Genomic DNA, 16681 nt, shown 5'->3' on the forward strand with positions numbered 1-16681 from the left:
CGCAGTAAATGAAGGTAAATATTCTCAGGATTCCTCCTGCTAGACTGGGAGTTGAAGTGCTTAGAAAAAACTCCATATGCAACAGCCTGTACATTATAAAATTTCTACAGTAAGTTTTAGTAAGTGACACCTGTCTGCAACTGTGGATCGCATTGTGCTCCTGTAGGCAGGACACCCAATTCCAATTTAATTTGAAGTTTTCAACAGTATCAAAGGCACTGAGAGGATTTGCTTCTCATTACGTATAATAAACACATACGTGACAATAAAGAGAAGCTGAACAGTATTAGATGGATAAATAGATATAACAAAAAAAAAGTCTCAAAAGCAAAGTCAAATCTGTAGAATGCTATCAGTTTTAGCTTTCACGTTTTGGAGATGTGAAAGAAAGGTGTTACAATGAGACTTTCAGTGGAATTTACACGTCCTAACAGAACTACCCAGAAATCAGGACTCTGGCTTCCAAAATCATGCTAAAAACAAAATTATGCTTTATATTTATTTGCTGCCTTCTGTTGTGATTTTGCAGAGTAACAGTTTCATGCTTCTGTAAGCATGAGGAAAATTATTATTTCCCCTGAATTTAAACTATCATTTTTTCTTAATCTATTTAGTTCAGAATCCAGGACGTAACATACCGAAACAACTGAGGAACGTAAGCGCTGGCAACGCTGTTATGCCCCTACACAAGGTAACATTTGGTTTTTACCCCAAAACTGTTGAGAAAATTTATAACAGCTGCAGTTCAGCTTTCAAATATAACCTAAAGTACTCATGCACATAACATATTAAAGGGCTCTTGTGCTTTTTCCATGGTTACAGATCAGAGACACATTGTTACCTAAAGATGCAAAGGGCACATACTGGGATTTCTGGTAGGCTCAAAGCCTATGTTGAATATTACCTTTGAAAATCTGACTGTCGCTCACTTATGAACATAAAAAAACCCCCACATTTTAAAATTTTAACCATAAAATATTAAATAGACCAGGCAGTACAGAATACAAGACTATTCCAGCTCAGAGATGTTGTTAAAAGTGGACTGTAACAGCTGAGACCAGAGCAGAATATAAACATTAAAAACAGAATAAGGATTTAATAATCATTTATTCCTCTGGTTTTGTTCTCTTGCCTGTATCTTTTCTTTTTGCTGGGATTGGCAGATGTCCCACATAACAGGGGGTGTCCTGTATTACACAGTCAAGTCTTGTGTCTCATATGAAAAGCATATGGGACATGGTTTTCTACATATTTTCATAGAAACCAGGCTGTTTTTCAGATGCCTATTAAACTGTAAAAATGACACAGTGCATACATGGATAAAACCTGCATGTATAGCAGATGCAGTACCAACTACAGTGTATTTGATATCCATGTGCAGAGCTGTTACGCAGTCCCAAACTGTCCTGAATTTCAACATTTAGTATTTAGGACTTCCAACCCTACTTTTAGTAAAAGAAAATTAACTAGAAAAAGAAAAAAAAAAAAAAAGATAAGATAAGAAAGCTTCTCTGTCTTGTTCTAAACCCGAGTACCTTAATTTCTGTTTGTCTTCTATTCATTTAAATTACTTCATTCCCCCCGCTGTAATATGGGGCAATACTTATTAAACCATCTGACACTTCATTTTTTTTGGAAACAGATGCCTCTTTCTGGCATGGAAGAGCCAACAAAGAGATGGAATTTGATGAATGAGCACTTAGTGAATTTACGAACATTGAAAAATCAATGTGAGGGAACCAATTTTCACTTACTGTAAAGCCTGATTCTCATTTGGACCAGCCATGAAAGCCAATATTTTGACTGTTGGTGACACATCTTGAGAATACTTCCAGTTGTTTAACTAGTCCAGTGAATGTTTGGTGAGAAGTCTGTGTCTTTAAAAAAAATCCTCACTGTGTAAAGTTAATGCAAATGGCAACTGGTTGAGGATTCACACGTTCTGGTTTACTTTTAAAATACACTTGTATTTCAAATAAAGACAGTTCTTGGCCACTGTTCATGTCATTAACAGCTTTAAAAGCCTTGGGCCATCCTCTGTGAGCAGACTCAGGGTATCTGCAAATTATAATAATGGAGAACAGACCCACATTTTGTTTACTTCAGCAGCTTCTGACCATTGTGCACCCTGCACACGTCAGAAAAAGGTTGACTGATACTAAAAAAGCCTTCTAAATGAGAGGCCCACAGTTTGTCCTTAAAACATTGCTTTTTTCTTAGTCCTCCAGGCTATCAGTTTATTGAAATCACTATCTTAAAAGTACGTGTTATTTTTCTTTATTGGGTGTACTGCAGTCTAAAATTGTGGGCCAGCAGAGTTAGGTAAGAGGTAGGTGAGTGCAGATCTTCCTCCACCCTATTGCAGAGCCAGCGAGGTAAAATATATGAATACAAAGGAGCCTGCTTCACATAAAATAAATGTTCCAAAACAGAGGTTTTAGAAGTCAGAAAATAATCTGTCTCAAGTCAATAAAAAACAAGAGCAGTCTGATTTTGATGTAAACTTTGTGGCTTGTTATGTTGGTGATGTCTCTGAAGTGCATTTTTTACATTATTCATTGTAAACATGTTTAAATAAGTATTATTTAAAAAAAAAAATAATCTGAAAACAAAAGTAGCAATTCAGCTATTGATAGTTGGGAATAATTTGTCTGATTGTAAACGTCTCAGTTAGCCAAGCTGATTCACATGTGGGCAATAACAGTCTATGAACCACAGTCTCACTCTGATGCTTTTAGTAATAGGACTAACTATATTCTTTTGCACGTCGCTTGTAGAATTAATAATATAAAAAGAAGTTGTTCCACTAGTTCAGTGGAATCTAAAACCATAATAATTTCCAATATTAAAACCACTGCTGCATTCTATTGAAATAATTGTGTTTAGCAGTTTGCAGAGATTAATATTAGCTTGTGACTGACAGTTTTAATTTCATGGCTGTGAGAAAAGGCAAGAATTATTTCAAATATATTAATTATGTTTTTATCATCTGAAGAGGGATATTTTTTCTATAAGCATGGAGGTCCAACATAAACATTTTTCTTTCTTTCAGCGAAGTGATGAGGTTTAATGAAAGAAATTAAGAGACGAAAAAGCTTATTAGGTCACTTAATTCTTCCTGCTGCCAGTACAGGATTTTCCTTTACATATTTCAGTGTTTTGCCCATCTATATTAAATTACTCATGCAACAGGGATTCCACCGCTTCTCATGAGAGGCTTTTCTACAGCCTCATAGATCTTCACCTCAGAAAATATTTCTTTATACTTGGTATGAAATTAAAACAAAGTTTAGGCCATGACTCCTAACTGCTTCCCTGCCTGCTGTACTCCTGCCTGGAATACTTCCCAGCTGGCTGAAAACTCAGTCCGTCGCTAGCCCATCCACCCTCGCCGTGGGCTGCAATGGGGTTCCAGAACGCACAGTGGCATTTACCAGCGGTATAGTGCTCTTAACCTTGAAAAATGTGCCTATAGTGTAAAAGAATTATCTTTCCAGGCTGAACAATCTATTTAGAAACAATTTCTTGGTGGACTGTCTTTTAATCAATTCATAGTCCAAGTGAATCCATTACTGAAAGAGATGAGAGTCAAAACAATAAAGTCCAAAAATTGCAATAAAATGAAAAAACACTGATAATATACTAACAACAGCATTTTAAGGACTTTAAGACAATGAATCACATCTGAAATCTGGAATAACCTTCACTTCTTCCAGCAAGTCAGATGAGAACTTTTAGCAAAAGACAAGAAATCAGGTGGTTTTATCCTCAGTTCTCATCACCTTCCTTTCTGTCTTGGAAAAGGCTCCTGGCCTTCCCGTGCAGTTTACACCAACGAGGTTTTTATAGTAAGAATGAAGCCGGCATTTGTACTGTCTAGTGAACGTCACAACGATCATTTCACCTAACTTCAGGTGCTTTCATCTCAGCTTGTTACTCAAGAGCTCCCGTCTGATCAACAGAGAGAAATTTCTGTGACTCTACAAGGAAGCCTTGGAGGACCTGATCTTTGTACTTAATCAAAGAAAGCTGCCCTGACACCCTATGCGAGGATACAATCTTCGTTAATAGAAGAGGAAAATATTCTGTGCTGGCTGAGTTAGGAGATATTTGTCTAATTGTCATGGCATCATCTAGTAAATATTTTAACTTAATGCATGCATTTTTTTTTCTTAAAAATGATACTTGAGTGGGCAAACAGACAAATGAAGGCAGAAATTAGTAAAATAACATGTTCAAGAAAAAATGCTATTCAGTGGACCTTGCTATTACTAACGACCCACAGGCTACAGCCGTAGCAGTAACAACTGATAGTATATGATTTAATACTAAAGGTATTGTCAGTTATTTAAACTAAACCTTGTCAGTTATTTAAAATAGAATTTGATCACAGATTTGACAGAAGATACTGACTTAAAAATCAAGTGAGAACATAAAACTACAAGCAAGACCTTCTATACTGAGGTTTAAACAGAAGCTAGTAAGCTAAGATTGAACTATTTGATAGGATTTGTAAATATAAGTCAGTTTGGCTGTGACTAGACTGAATGGGCATTCAGGTTCAAACAACAGGGACAACACCAATGACAGTCTCCAAATTTCCTACACATGTATTTCTAGTGGGACAAAACAAAGATTTTCAAAGATTTGAATTTTCTTTGCGTGGTGAAATTACTCAAGTAATAATTCGGATTTCGATAAAGTGAAAGACCAGTCAGAGGACTTTCTAATTGGTTTGTGTTGGAAAGAAAGGACACCGTTTTAATGATAGGATACTCAGAGGAGATTTGATCTTCTGTACACATTCCATTGGAGATGGAGGATTATCTCTCCAGCAAATGATTTATTTGGAGAGATACAGAACAGACTGTTACTCAGCCAGTGAGGTACTTAACGTTAATATTTACACAGCCATAAGAGTTTTGCTAGATGGAGGCAAAGAGTCCAAGCTGAAAGGAGCCCTAATCTTAGTATCATTATGCAGGTAATCTTTCTCCTGTCTCCTCATGGGTTTTGATGCCTCACTGACCAGGGAAAAAAATACTTTAGTTCCTTCCTTTGCCTGTACAGCAGTAAGACCAACTATAAAAAGAATGCCAGTTCTTGTGGCAGAATCAGCAAAGAGGGTGGGCACTGTTTTTGAGAACTGTTACTAAACTATTATTCAATATTAATATTGAAGAATATTAATATTGAAGAAAGCAAAGACTTATCTTTATGGAGTGCAAAAATAGTTTGCAGTTGCTCTGTCCTCTTCAAGTTACACATCCATGATACAGTTCAACAAATATGAATATATGAAGGTCTGCTGCAAATATTTTTCTTGCACTCTCCATAAAAAGGTTAGCATATGTAGCGTATTTTTTTCTTGAGGGAAACAGATGTCAGGAACTAGGTACCTTACTGTTGCCATAAATGTCCTCTCTCTCTCTGAAAGCTTTGTTTATTCCTCTTACACAGTTTCTCACTTCCCTTTCATTCTCTCTTTGACATGAGTTTATCTTTGAATTCAGATCCTTAACTTGAACGTGCTCTTCGGAAGTATGACATGCTGTTATTATCAAGTAAGTGTGCTATTACCAGATGAGAGAACCTTCCGCTAACCTGAATGACTGCTTACAAGAGGAAGGGTTTAAATCACAGGGACTGAGGTTATTTGTAAGGCTAGATTACTGTCAACTGCTCAGACATTTTAAAAATACATTCCTTTAAACAAACGGCATATGCATTTTTCTTTAAGATGTCAGCAAGGCAAGATTTCTCATTTTCCAAAAGCCTTCTGGATTCTTTCACGGTCTCCTGCCTTTTCACATCAACCTAAAACAACATTCACATTACACAACAAAAGTCAAAACCTTACATAAAGATTTTAGGTTTAAGTTATCCAAATGCACAAATTTGTAATTAAAAAGACATTTTTCAAAGAGCGTATAAACAGTATGTGAGCACTGAGTAAGGATATGTGTTAATTTTTTCACATATAATTCAATAATGAAGAGGAAATATGCATGTGCTATGGAAACAATTTTTAAAAACTGGTTTTAAAGGCCTTATTAGAGCTAGTTGCTACACATTGGCACGCAACTTATTTCATTCCGTTTCAAACCAACGGTAACATGTTTAAACAAGTGCTGATATTATGTTTTGCCCAGTACAGGAGATAGACAGGCCACAGCACTTAAGACTGTCAAAGATATTCAGCAGTCCAATTGTAAGATCCTTAACATTAGCTGTAATTTCCATGTTAATTTTGAATTCATGCTATTTGAGTTTAAGATGTAATTACACTTGATACCAGCTAAAGTTTGCCATCATCACGTAGCTCTGAAAAGAATGAGCACAGACTTTGGGCACTATAGCCAAATAATATAAAAATGTTAAGGAGGAAGGATGTACAACAACTATTCTTCATAATCCCGGGACTCACTTCCTACTTCTGTATGTGGATGATTCATCCTTCAAAGATTTTAAATAACATTCATTATTAAAAAATGCTCACAGTGAAAGAAACTGACATCTGTCCTACAATAGGAACTTCATTAATGCGTTGTGAGAATCTTCTTAGATATCTGCATACATTATTTGTATAGATTACAGTTTTATAGATATTTGTGTATTCTACTTTAGATATCCCTTAAAAATTTGGATTGATAAAGTGCATCACTATAAAAGTAACGAAACAGTAAAAACTAAGAAGCATTTTGCATTTAAGGTGGTTTTGGAATGGGGAAGTGATAATGACAGGAATTAAAAAAAAAAAAATCATTCATGTTATTGCTGTTGCTCTAGATGTGCTACCACAAAGTCCCAATCTAAATTAACACGACCAATTATATTGTAGGTATGGTGGCATCTACAACTATACGAAACACATACACATATGGAAATACTGGAAGAGATTGCCCGGAGAGGTGGTAGGTGCCCCATCCCTGGAAACATTGAAGGTCAGGCTGGACGGGGCTCTGAGGAACCTGATCGAGTTGAAGATGTCCCTGCTCATTGCAGAGGGGTTGGACTAGATGACCTTTAAAGGTCCCTTCCAACCCAAACTTTTATATGACTTCATGATTCTCTATAAGTATGTATATATAAAAGAATATAATTCATTTTAATGTTAATATAATCTCAGTCAAAAAACCTTGAGCAGATGTTATATAACAGAAGTGGGCTATCAAAATAAGTCCATAAGTGGAAAATATGGTCACATCAAATGTCAGATTAACTGAGAAAAGACATCCCAAGTATAACCAAGACAGTCCAAGAAAGCCAATCCAGTCAGTGCCTGCAAAGTAAGCAAGGAAGCTTATTTTGGTAGGAGAGGTACTGAATTTAGAGCTTCCAAAAATGAAAACCAATTAGAAGCAGTAAGTAGATAGTCTACTTGTGTGAAGCTCTGACAGTTGTCTAAGAGTTCTTATGAAAATAAAGTTGAGTGTAATTACTGAGAGGTAGAACTAATATAATAAACTTCATAAGCAAGTCACATTTCAAATGTTACAGAGGACCCAGACAGAATATGTTACAAAATTCAATGTATTGATGATGAGCATCAGCGTAAGAATTTCAAAGACATTAGTAAAAGCACAGCATCAAAAAAAAGGAGAAAATAAAACGCCAACGAAACAAAGGGATGTAAACATAACTGGCAGATTATAGATTGAAATGCATTGAAGGACAGTGGCAGTATGAACTGTGAAAAAGGGGCTCGCACGCAAGCATAGCCAAGGGAAGATACAAAGTCTCGTTTTGGCCTCATTATGCTTCCACTAATGGCATGACATCCAGGAAAAATACCGTGTACTGAAATGATGGATTGAATGTTACAAGGCAAGATGGGAACAAACAGACTGAGTCACCGAGACAGAGTGGTAACTGAAATTTTTAGCAGATCAGATTATTGACGTCCTGTCCCTTCAGCAAAAGTACGATATGCAAATTACTGGGTAAATGTCCTCCCTTGAAAGGAAGGGAACTCAAAGACGACTATGAATTCACAAGATGTTACACCAGATGTTCTGAGTGATTAGAAATAAGCAGCAGCAGAGAAAGTGAGGGGAATTCTCAGATTTTGCTGAAGAAGTCAGGAGCAACCGATGGAGAAGTTCAGACTGAATGAAAAGGAAAAAAGGCAAATGGTGGGGGAAGGAGGAACGTTTGGTAAGATATTATCACTAATTTTAGGAGTGCTGAAGAACTTAACTATGGGTCTGGATGAAAACAGTTTATTTTTGCTTATCAGAAAATATAATAATCTGGCACTCCTCTCTTTCAAAGAGAGTGTAGGATTTCAAAACAGATTATGATTTTCAGACGAAAAATCTAGTAGGGTCCAAGATCCTGTTCCCTGTTTTTTAAGTTACGAGTTCATGAGTCTTGTCCTTGTTGACATTTGTTCCTGAGAAATATGCTAAAATACTCCCAGTGAAAGAAAATATTTTGACGCCAGCAAATGGAACTACCATAAGCTAATATTAAAGTACCAGGAACCAAAGGTGGGGACTGAACATTGAGTGTCAAAATATGAGGAATGTAAATACCAGGAATATATAAAATACTTCATTATTTATTCCAAGTTTCAGACAATTTTTCATCTTGGATTTGATTTTGAAGTTCCATATTCTCACACTACAGCTTTTTCATTTATATATGTAGAACGAATATGCCTATAAGAACGCAGCACCAAAACCTACTTGTTTACATTGTTCTGCCTTTATTTCAAACATATTTCATTAAGCATTTTTCCCCTTGCTAAAACAAGAAAACTGCTGAAATGAGAACTTGCTTATCTACTAAATCAACATCTTGAAAGTTTTAGGTGGCAAAGTCTGCAGATAGCAGACTAAAGCCAAGTCAACATTTTCTTACATTACTTCGAAAACTTTCATGCTTCCTTTTCTATCAGAGATCTCCCAAGACCCCTGTATTTGCCTGTCAAACAGAAGCCGTGCAGCTGCAAGTAACAATGATAATTGGAAAGATAATGTTAGTGGCATTCAGGCATCTCTCTCAAAGCAGCTTAGTCATATGCTGTATGGAATAAAACCAGGATCGGCTGAGTAAGGGAATTTACTGTTTCCCAGGAAAGGAAATTGCCTGCAACACATCTGGCAAAACGTTCTAAATGTTTAGTTTTGCCAAAACGTACATTTCAGTTCTTATAAGATGAGTTCTGTAGACTGGGTATCTTCTTTCTAAAAAGGGAAAGATCTAATTTGTACTCTAAATATACCAAGCCACTATTTGCTATTTTATGTCAAATACTATATACACTCAGCTATAAAGCAAGCAGGAAATCACAGGCTAAGTAGCTATATCTCGGTTTGCAGATTACATGTACGGCTCCATATCGATAGCAGAAATAAAAGATGCAGAGAACAATGAACATGAAAAAAACACCGAGAGGAAGCAACTGGTCTGAATTACAACTTTTTACTCAATTTCATACTGGCATATATAAGATTCCACGCCAAATTATTTACATTCCTTCCTACTTCAACATGTCTAACAATGAGATGTTCCTTCTCAAAACTGACAGGAGACAGATCTTCTCGGTCATTCAGCTTTTCTGGAATAAGCCCTGCCCTGCAAGTAGACTTGTTATTATGCCTCTGAGGCTCAGTAAAAAGGCTGTCTTCAGGCATCTTCCTTCCTCCTCCTCAGTTTTCAAGGACAAAAATGTATTTAACTTGTCTTACTTTTCACACCAGTTTTCTAAATTTAGCTGTTACTACTTTCTTTCCCCCTGAACTCTGACTGGCTTTGAGTCCCTGGGGAGGCAGAGAAGACCACTTCCTCCTCCACAGCTGGGAAAGCTGCTCCCAAAGGGATAGAAAGGGTGAAGGATCGCAATCAAATGCTCCAAAAGATGTACCAAATACGGCACTACCCTGTAGTGAAGGGTTAAAGGGATGTATATTTATTTTGTTGGCAAGGTGAACACTCACGAACTTTCTTGGGCAGTGGGAAAGAGCATTTCATTAAAGCAATATGAGTCTGCTGGACCCAGATGGGGAAACAGCAAAACTCCCTCAGTTACGTGTGTGTGTTGGGGTTTACGTTCCAGTTATTGCCCCTACAGCCTGGAAGTATCAAGGAAAAGTTGGAGAAAACACTACCCTGGTGAAGCTCAGGGTACCACTCCAAGAGCTAGATGAATAGCTAACTGATGGTGCCTGCTGTGCTGCTAAGGGTCTGCCATTAGTAATTTGTTGTCATTTCTCAGAATAATACCTGCACTTTCCATACCTTTTCCCCGAAGTGCTGGCAGCTGCCACAGCAACTGCCCATTCATTCATCCATTCATTAAAAAAACAAAACAAAAAACCACCCAAAAAACCAAATCCAAAAGAAAAACCCAGAAAAAACCAAGGCCAGCCAAAAAACCCCAGCAAAAGGTGAATTAGTTTCTCTTTCCAGTATTTATACAACCACAGTTCTCCCTAGTGGAGGTCCAAGGTACAGCAAGCCTTGTTAGGCAGCCTCCAAGTTCGGTTTTGTTCCTGGCCCCATTACGGCTCAAGGGCCTCCTGGGGTCACGCATCGGCCTTTTCCGAAGGGAAAACAGGCTCCAGTTCAAACCGTTAGAGACGCTCCAGTCTCTCCTCAAAAACCCAGCAAAACCGGGCTGCCAGATTATGTTGGTGATCTGACTCACCAGGGTGGCATACAGATGGCAAGCTTCATAGCTATTCAAAACCCATCAATTTAATCAAGCCTTTTGTGGAAATACTGTCTAATGAACTCTCAGCATCCACTAAAACTTGTCTGTTATATATGTAGAGTCCCTTGAATAGATGTCTAATAATTAAAAACAAAACTTCAAAAAGACTACACTGGCCAGTCTCATCTTTCCCATTAAAATGTCTAATAAAGGAACTAAAAAAACAGCATCAAAATACAATCAGAAAAATTAAGATTTCAGTTTCTCATCATTTAGGAGAGGGGTGCTTGCAGGGCTGGAGCATTCTTACTTTCAGCACTACTCTATATTCTTTGGGCTAGCTGTGAGAGGGAGAGAGCGGGCCAATTTAAGGACAAGTACAAGTCACAATAAGAAATTCTCATTTCACTTATAAAGTTCCTAAAAAATATTCAAAAAAATAAAATATTGGATTTGAATATCTGGTTAGATACCTAGAAATGCTTCACAGGAGCTGGTGTATAAATCTAATCCTACCTACATGCTGTCTTCATTGCACAATAGTGGGTTTCTCAATTACCTTGCAAAAGACTGGTATTCACATGGAATTAACCATTCTTTCAAAGACTTCAATGTATTGAAAAGCAGCAATCACTACGGAGAAAGCTTTTGAAATGTCATTAACAATGCAGGTAGCTGTCACCTTAATTTCCTTTGCTCTCACAATACAAAGTTGAAGGGATGGAGAATGCATCATTTATATGTACAAATATGTACATTTTTTTGGAAAATAATCTTGACTGTATCCCAAGTTCCAAATATATTCTTCAGTTTCCTCTGGCTGGAAGGATGAACAATGGCAGATGAACACTCCAGAGGAAGAAAATCTGACAAATTGGTTCCACAGGTCACAGTCCAAGTATAATTTGAGCCTTTCTGGAAGTCTCCAGAATTGAATTCTAGAGATTTTCCTTTCCAGGGGGAACTATGTATTATGTAAAGAAATCCCAGCAGCTTCCAGCAACGTAAGGCATGCATTTTAGCTGCTACAACTATTTTGGACAACCCCTAAATACAACTTCCGTGATTTAAAAAGTAGAAAAGCCACATTAATACGCTATACAAAATAGAGCAAGTTGTGTAAGAAAGTCTGTCCTAAGAGGTCCCGAGGCACACTGAGATTTTCCTCCTATAAGATAAACTTTGGTTTGTAATTCATGTTAGTTTGACTAGCATGGCGTTCCCTTTGTTTATTTTAATTAAGAAAAATCTATAGCTGCCAGATCCAGACCTAGCAACTCTCAGGCAGTTTGTCTTCAGGAGTCAGTATCCTATCACGCTGCTTTCAAGAAGACATTTTCTAAAACAGAGAAGTAAACTTTTCCAAAATATCAGTGGAATCGACTCTTTCCCGGGGTTTGGTGAGCTGGTCAGTAATTTTCCGCTATTTCAAGCTCACTGATCATTGCAGAGAACACGGCAGTGGGAAGCAGGGGGAAGCTCCTTTTTACTCTTACATATACATTTCAAATACTTCCTTTATTAGATTTTTCCCTCACCTTTTACAGGTATTTCCCACTTCCAAGGGCACGGAATTGGGCGAGTGAAAAGTGACAGGGTAACTGCTGTTCAGCCATGCCACTTCCTGAGGCATGCCTTTCTGCCACTGCCAATAACTCTGGATAGTTATTCCCTCTTCCAGCCCCAGCTAACTTGCGATTTGTGACTCTTGCTAATCTTAGCACTTCCAGACTTGGCCATTTAACACAGACACCAAAAAAAAAAAAAAAAGCCTTAAATAAATAAATAAATAAAGGCTTGGAAATGCTTAATGCTGAAAAGACATCCCTAAAAATGAGTATTCGTCTCAGAGGTTCAGCAAAATACAAAGTCTTTGCTCGACCGAAAACTTTTAATTAAAACCCCTCTCTTGTTCTCTATGCAGGGACGTGCCCAAGCCTGCTTTTGTGTGCTTAGGACAGTGTCTTTCTCTGTAATTACACAGAGAAAGTATTATACAAAGAAATGCACAAATTATACAGTGCATTAAATAAATTCTTTAAGAAGAACTAACAAGCCCGAGAACTTTTTTTTTTTTTTTTTTTTCTTTGGGCGCTGTTTAAAAATGATTACCACCGCCACTAATTTACAAGCATAGTTGGAGGCTAACGGAACTGATTGGCTCTGTCTAGGAAATTCTTAATTGGAGCCGCGCTGCAGGAATTCGCGGGGGTCCTGTTGCTGCCGGCTCCTCCCTGGGGTTTCCTCTCGCTCCGCGCCGCCCCGCGCAGCTCCGCGCCGCTCCGCGCCCGCCCGATCGCGCTCTGCTCTCCCTTCCGAGCCCCCGCTTTGCAAATGTGACACCCCCCCACTCCCCCCCTCCAGCAGGAAGGCACTGGCGAAGCCGGGAGGGAGGAGCAGCTCCGCTCCGCATGTCTGCCTGCTCTTATCAACTTATCATATAAGGGAAGGGCAGGGATTGATTCGGGTACCGGGGCCCTCAAATCCCGCTCCGGGCGAGGAGCAGAAAGCGGCGGGGCTTGCGGGACGAGGGGGACCGGGTCCCCCGGCTTCAGGGCGACTCGCTGTTGTTGTTGGGTTTTTTTATTTGCTTCTCCCGTCTGACAGCTGAGGGCACGGCGGCCGGGGAGAGGACGGCACGCTTCCAGTTCGCGACGGGGAGAGGGGGAAAAAGCCCAGCCCTCCCTCAGACGGCACATGGCAGCGGGGCGCGCAATCCCCGCGCAGGTCAGCTAGGTCCGCGCTCCCGCTAAGCGCGCTCAGGCACTCTCGCTTTGCTGGGTTAAGGCAGGAGTTAAAATGCAGCTGACTGTTTGCTTCTTTTGGGGCTGCGGCATTTTCTTAGCTTCGGGATACAACTCCTTTAGCAGGAGCATGGAGGCGATAGGCAAGAAGCAGTACCAGGTTCAGCACGGGTCCTGCAGCTACACCTTCCTCCTGCCCGAGACGGACAACTGCCGCTCCTCTGCCTCCTTCGTCTCCAACGCCGTGCAGAGGGACGCACCTTTAGACTACGACGACTCAGTTCAAAGGCTGCAGCTACTTGAAAACATCATGGAAAACAACACTCAGTGGCTAATGAAGGTAGGAGAACGCAATTGCTATTCTAAAAATCCTGTTCGCGGTATCTTGTTATCTATTTCATTGTGGTTTGTGGTTTTTTTTTTTTTTTTTTCTTTTTTTCTTCTAACAGTTTCTAAAATTCACAAAGTGCATGATCTAAACTAAATTTCGGAATTACCATTCAATCCAAAAGTTGTTTTGAAGTTTAAGAACATAATTTTACTGACTAGCACTGTTGTGCAGAGCTCATGCTTTAAAGCTTGTCATTACATTTAAGTTGCTTGGACAAAAAGTAATTACATACGCAGGCGGACTGCAAGCATGTCTGAAATTTCTGACATGAAAGAACCAGCTACTAATTTATAATTAACTAACGAGCTATTTTATCTCTATTTAAGACTACAGCATGTACCTTTATCTGAGGCATGTTTGAAAAACGTTATTTGAAACGTGGTTTCAAAACTTGCATGCAGAAGTAAAGATATTTAAGCCCCACTGATAAAGAATTGCAATTGTAATTCTAAGCAAAGACTGCAAGTCTGACTTGCAATGAAATTATTCTAGTGAAGTGACAGAATTTCAAGAAATTCATTAGCAGATATAGAATCATAGATTCTATGCATCTATGCATCATATATCCTTTGCATCTTGTAACATTTCCACTGAAATATACAATACTCAGGGGAAAAATATTCTGGAAAAGGTGTTGCAGATGCCACATAGCTTCCTTTAATGAAACTCCATTGATAGATTTTGATTTAATACACCTTTGCTTCACTGGTACCTGAAAAAGTGTGTTAGTATAGTTTAATTGCATAGTAAACTTAGGACTATTTATGTCCCATACCAAGATACCTATCTTCTAAGCAATAAATATTTTGAGGACTTAACTTAGCAGTTGACATAGTGTCTCCAAATAAGTGTTCAAGTGATGTCATAAGACTTTTTTTCATGAAGAAAGAAATATTTGTTGAGAATGGAGAGAATTCACAATTGTCTACAACGAGTAGCCACTTCTTACATGACTATAAAATAATTTTGCATTAGGGTTCCCTTCTCTCATCAGTTACAAAGTTGCAGAACTAGCATGATATAATCAAAGAAACCTGCTAGTGAATTTGTGTGTGAGAAACAGAAGTTACACTTCAAAGGAGACAGCAGAGTGTTGTCATCTACCTGAAAACAAACCTTGAAGGTTAAATCCGAAACACATATACTTGAAGACTGCAGTGTGGGCCTCTAAATCTGTCTTTCTGGGTCTAGGATGCTCAATTTAGACATCCAAAAAATGTCAGTTCAGTGGCTTTTGTTTTTTTAATCTCACAGGCAAACATACTTCCCTCCACATACTTACCTTTCTACTTATTAATTTACAATGCTCACTATTGTGATGTTAAGACCAACATTAACAGATGTGCAATGCAGGATGAAAAACACACAAAGTAAACCAGTCTAATCTACCCAGCTGCTAAGCAATTTCCTAACATAAATAGTAAAATCACACACAAGACTCCAGTGCTAAATGCCCCTTAAATAGGCAAACACAGTATCATAAGTGGCATCAGGTAAACAGAAACCAGTAAGCAAATTCCAGCATCCTTATTTAGTAAAAACTATGCTTTTTCCTGTCAGTCCCTGGGAAATCAGTTACAAGAGGAGTAGGATAAGTATATCTAAGCCATTCTTTAGGGGATCAAAAGGCAGAGTTCCTATTTTACAAGACAGAGAAAAGTTTCTTTTATTTGAGCAAAGATTTCCAAATAAGATTTTTTAGAATAGCCTGATTTTTTTTTTCCTAGCTGTGACACAGCTAAACATCCGGTAAAATAACTGCCTTTTTCACTATTTTAACACCTGCTCTTTATCTTTATGTCATCTGTTTTGTTCACAAAGAGACTCCAACAAAAGTAGCTTTTCCTCAGATTTGCTTTGCTAGAGACACCTGGTCTGCAAGTGAAGATGAAAAGCAAACAATAACCTTTAAAGTTGCTCACAAAGTTTACTTGCTGTTTTTTTAAGGTCACTAATACACATTCCTAGGTTCAATTTAAGAAAATAGAGAGTACTAGATTAATCAAGACATGACAAAAAAAAAAATAATTGTTCACTTAGTTTTTATACCATATTGAAAGCGCAATATAAGACGGATTTAAAAAATAACCCGACATTATCTTCTCGGCAATTGCACAAAAAGCTGCTTTATGTTTTTAAAAAAGTTTTTTTTACTCACCTAAGAGTCAGCACCTGTTTTGTTTTGAAGTTGTGTAAAAAAAAATACATTACAAGCTTTTAGTGTGAATTAACCTTTAAACATTGTTCCTGAAGTATTGCACATCCCCAAACATTTTTATACTCCTCCCCCCGCTCCTGCCTTTAATCCATCAACTAAAGGAAACATTCTGTTTCTGAATGAACGCTAGGCTGTATGAATGGAACAGATGGGAAGTGTGCGCTTCATCTGGTTAATAGACAAACACAATGGGAAGAAAATGAGTTACGTAGGTCCAGGTTCTTTTCTGATCTGCTCCTGCATAGGGGGCAGAAGACTTTGTTCTACAATTGCTACAAATTGCTTCTTTATGAAAACACATTTTTTTGCTCTGAACTGTATTAATGCCGTATGCCACGGCTGTACATACCAAACATAAAACTGAATGTCTTTTCAAAAGTAGATTATGTTTAAGCATTCAGATGACAAACTAGAACAAACCACTATTCCATCTAATCCAGCGTTTAGCAGTAAGCCAGTAAGCGATGCTGTACAGCAAAAGCCAAAACCCTAGATCAACCGTGCAATAATATACCTGAAATGAACTTTCTTCCTTGACTTTCCCTACCTTGGGATCAATTTGTATATTGAAGTGTAAGATTATTTTTTTTAATGCACATGTGGGCCGGGAGAACAAACCTCTCAATAATAAGATTTTCAGTTAATTTGAGAGGATGGCACATTGGTAT

General features: G+C 38.1%; 2 protein-coding genes across 5 annotated transcripts in view; one reads left to right on the forward strand and one right to left on the reverse strand.

Annotated features, from left to right (window-relative positions):
• Positions 1–16681, reverse strand: part of MCPH1 (microcephalin 1) — a 130466-nt gene that overhangs the window by 20729 nt on the left and 93056 nt on the right. The window lies entirely within an intron of this gene.
• The window catches only part of ANGPT2 (angiopoietin 2), a 49240-nt gene continuing 41521 nt past the window's right edge, over positions 8963–16681 (forward strand). Inside the window, exons 1-2 of one of the 4 annotated variants that reach the window (XM_074154089.1) lie at positions 8963–9029; positions 13506–13744. In XM_074154089.1, coding sequence (XP_074010190.1) covers positions 8963–9029; positions 13506–13744 — 306 coding nt within the window. Of the gene's footprint in view, positions 9030–13098; positions 13745–16681 lie in introns of those variants that run through there. The other 3 variants (XM_074154090.1, XM_074154091.1, XM_074154092.1) reach the window with 3 other exon arrangements.

Source organism: Numenius arquata, chromosome 9, assembly GCF_964106895.1.
Source record: "Numenius arquata chromosome 9, bNumArq3.hap1.1, whole genome shotgun sequence".
Taxonomy (NCBI): domain Eukaryota; kingdom Metazoa; phylum Chordata; class Aves; order Charadriiformes; family Scolopacidae; genus Numenius; species Numenius arquata.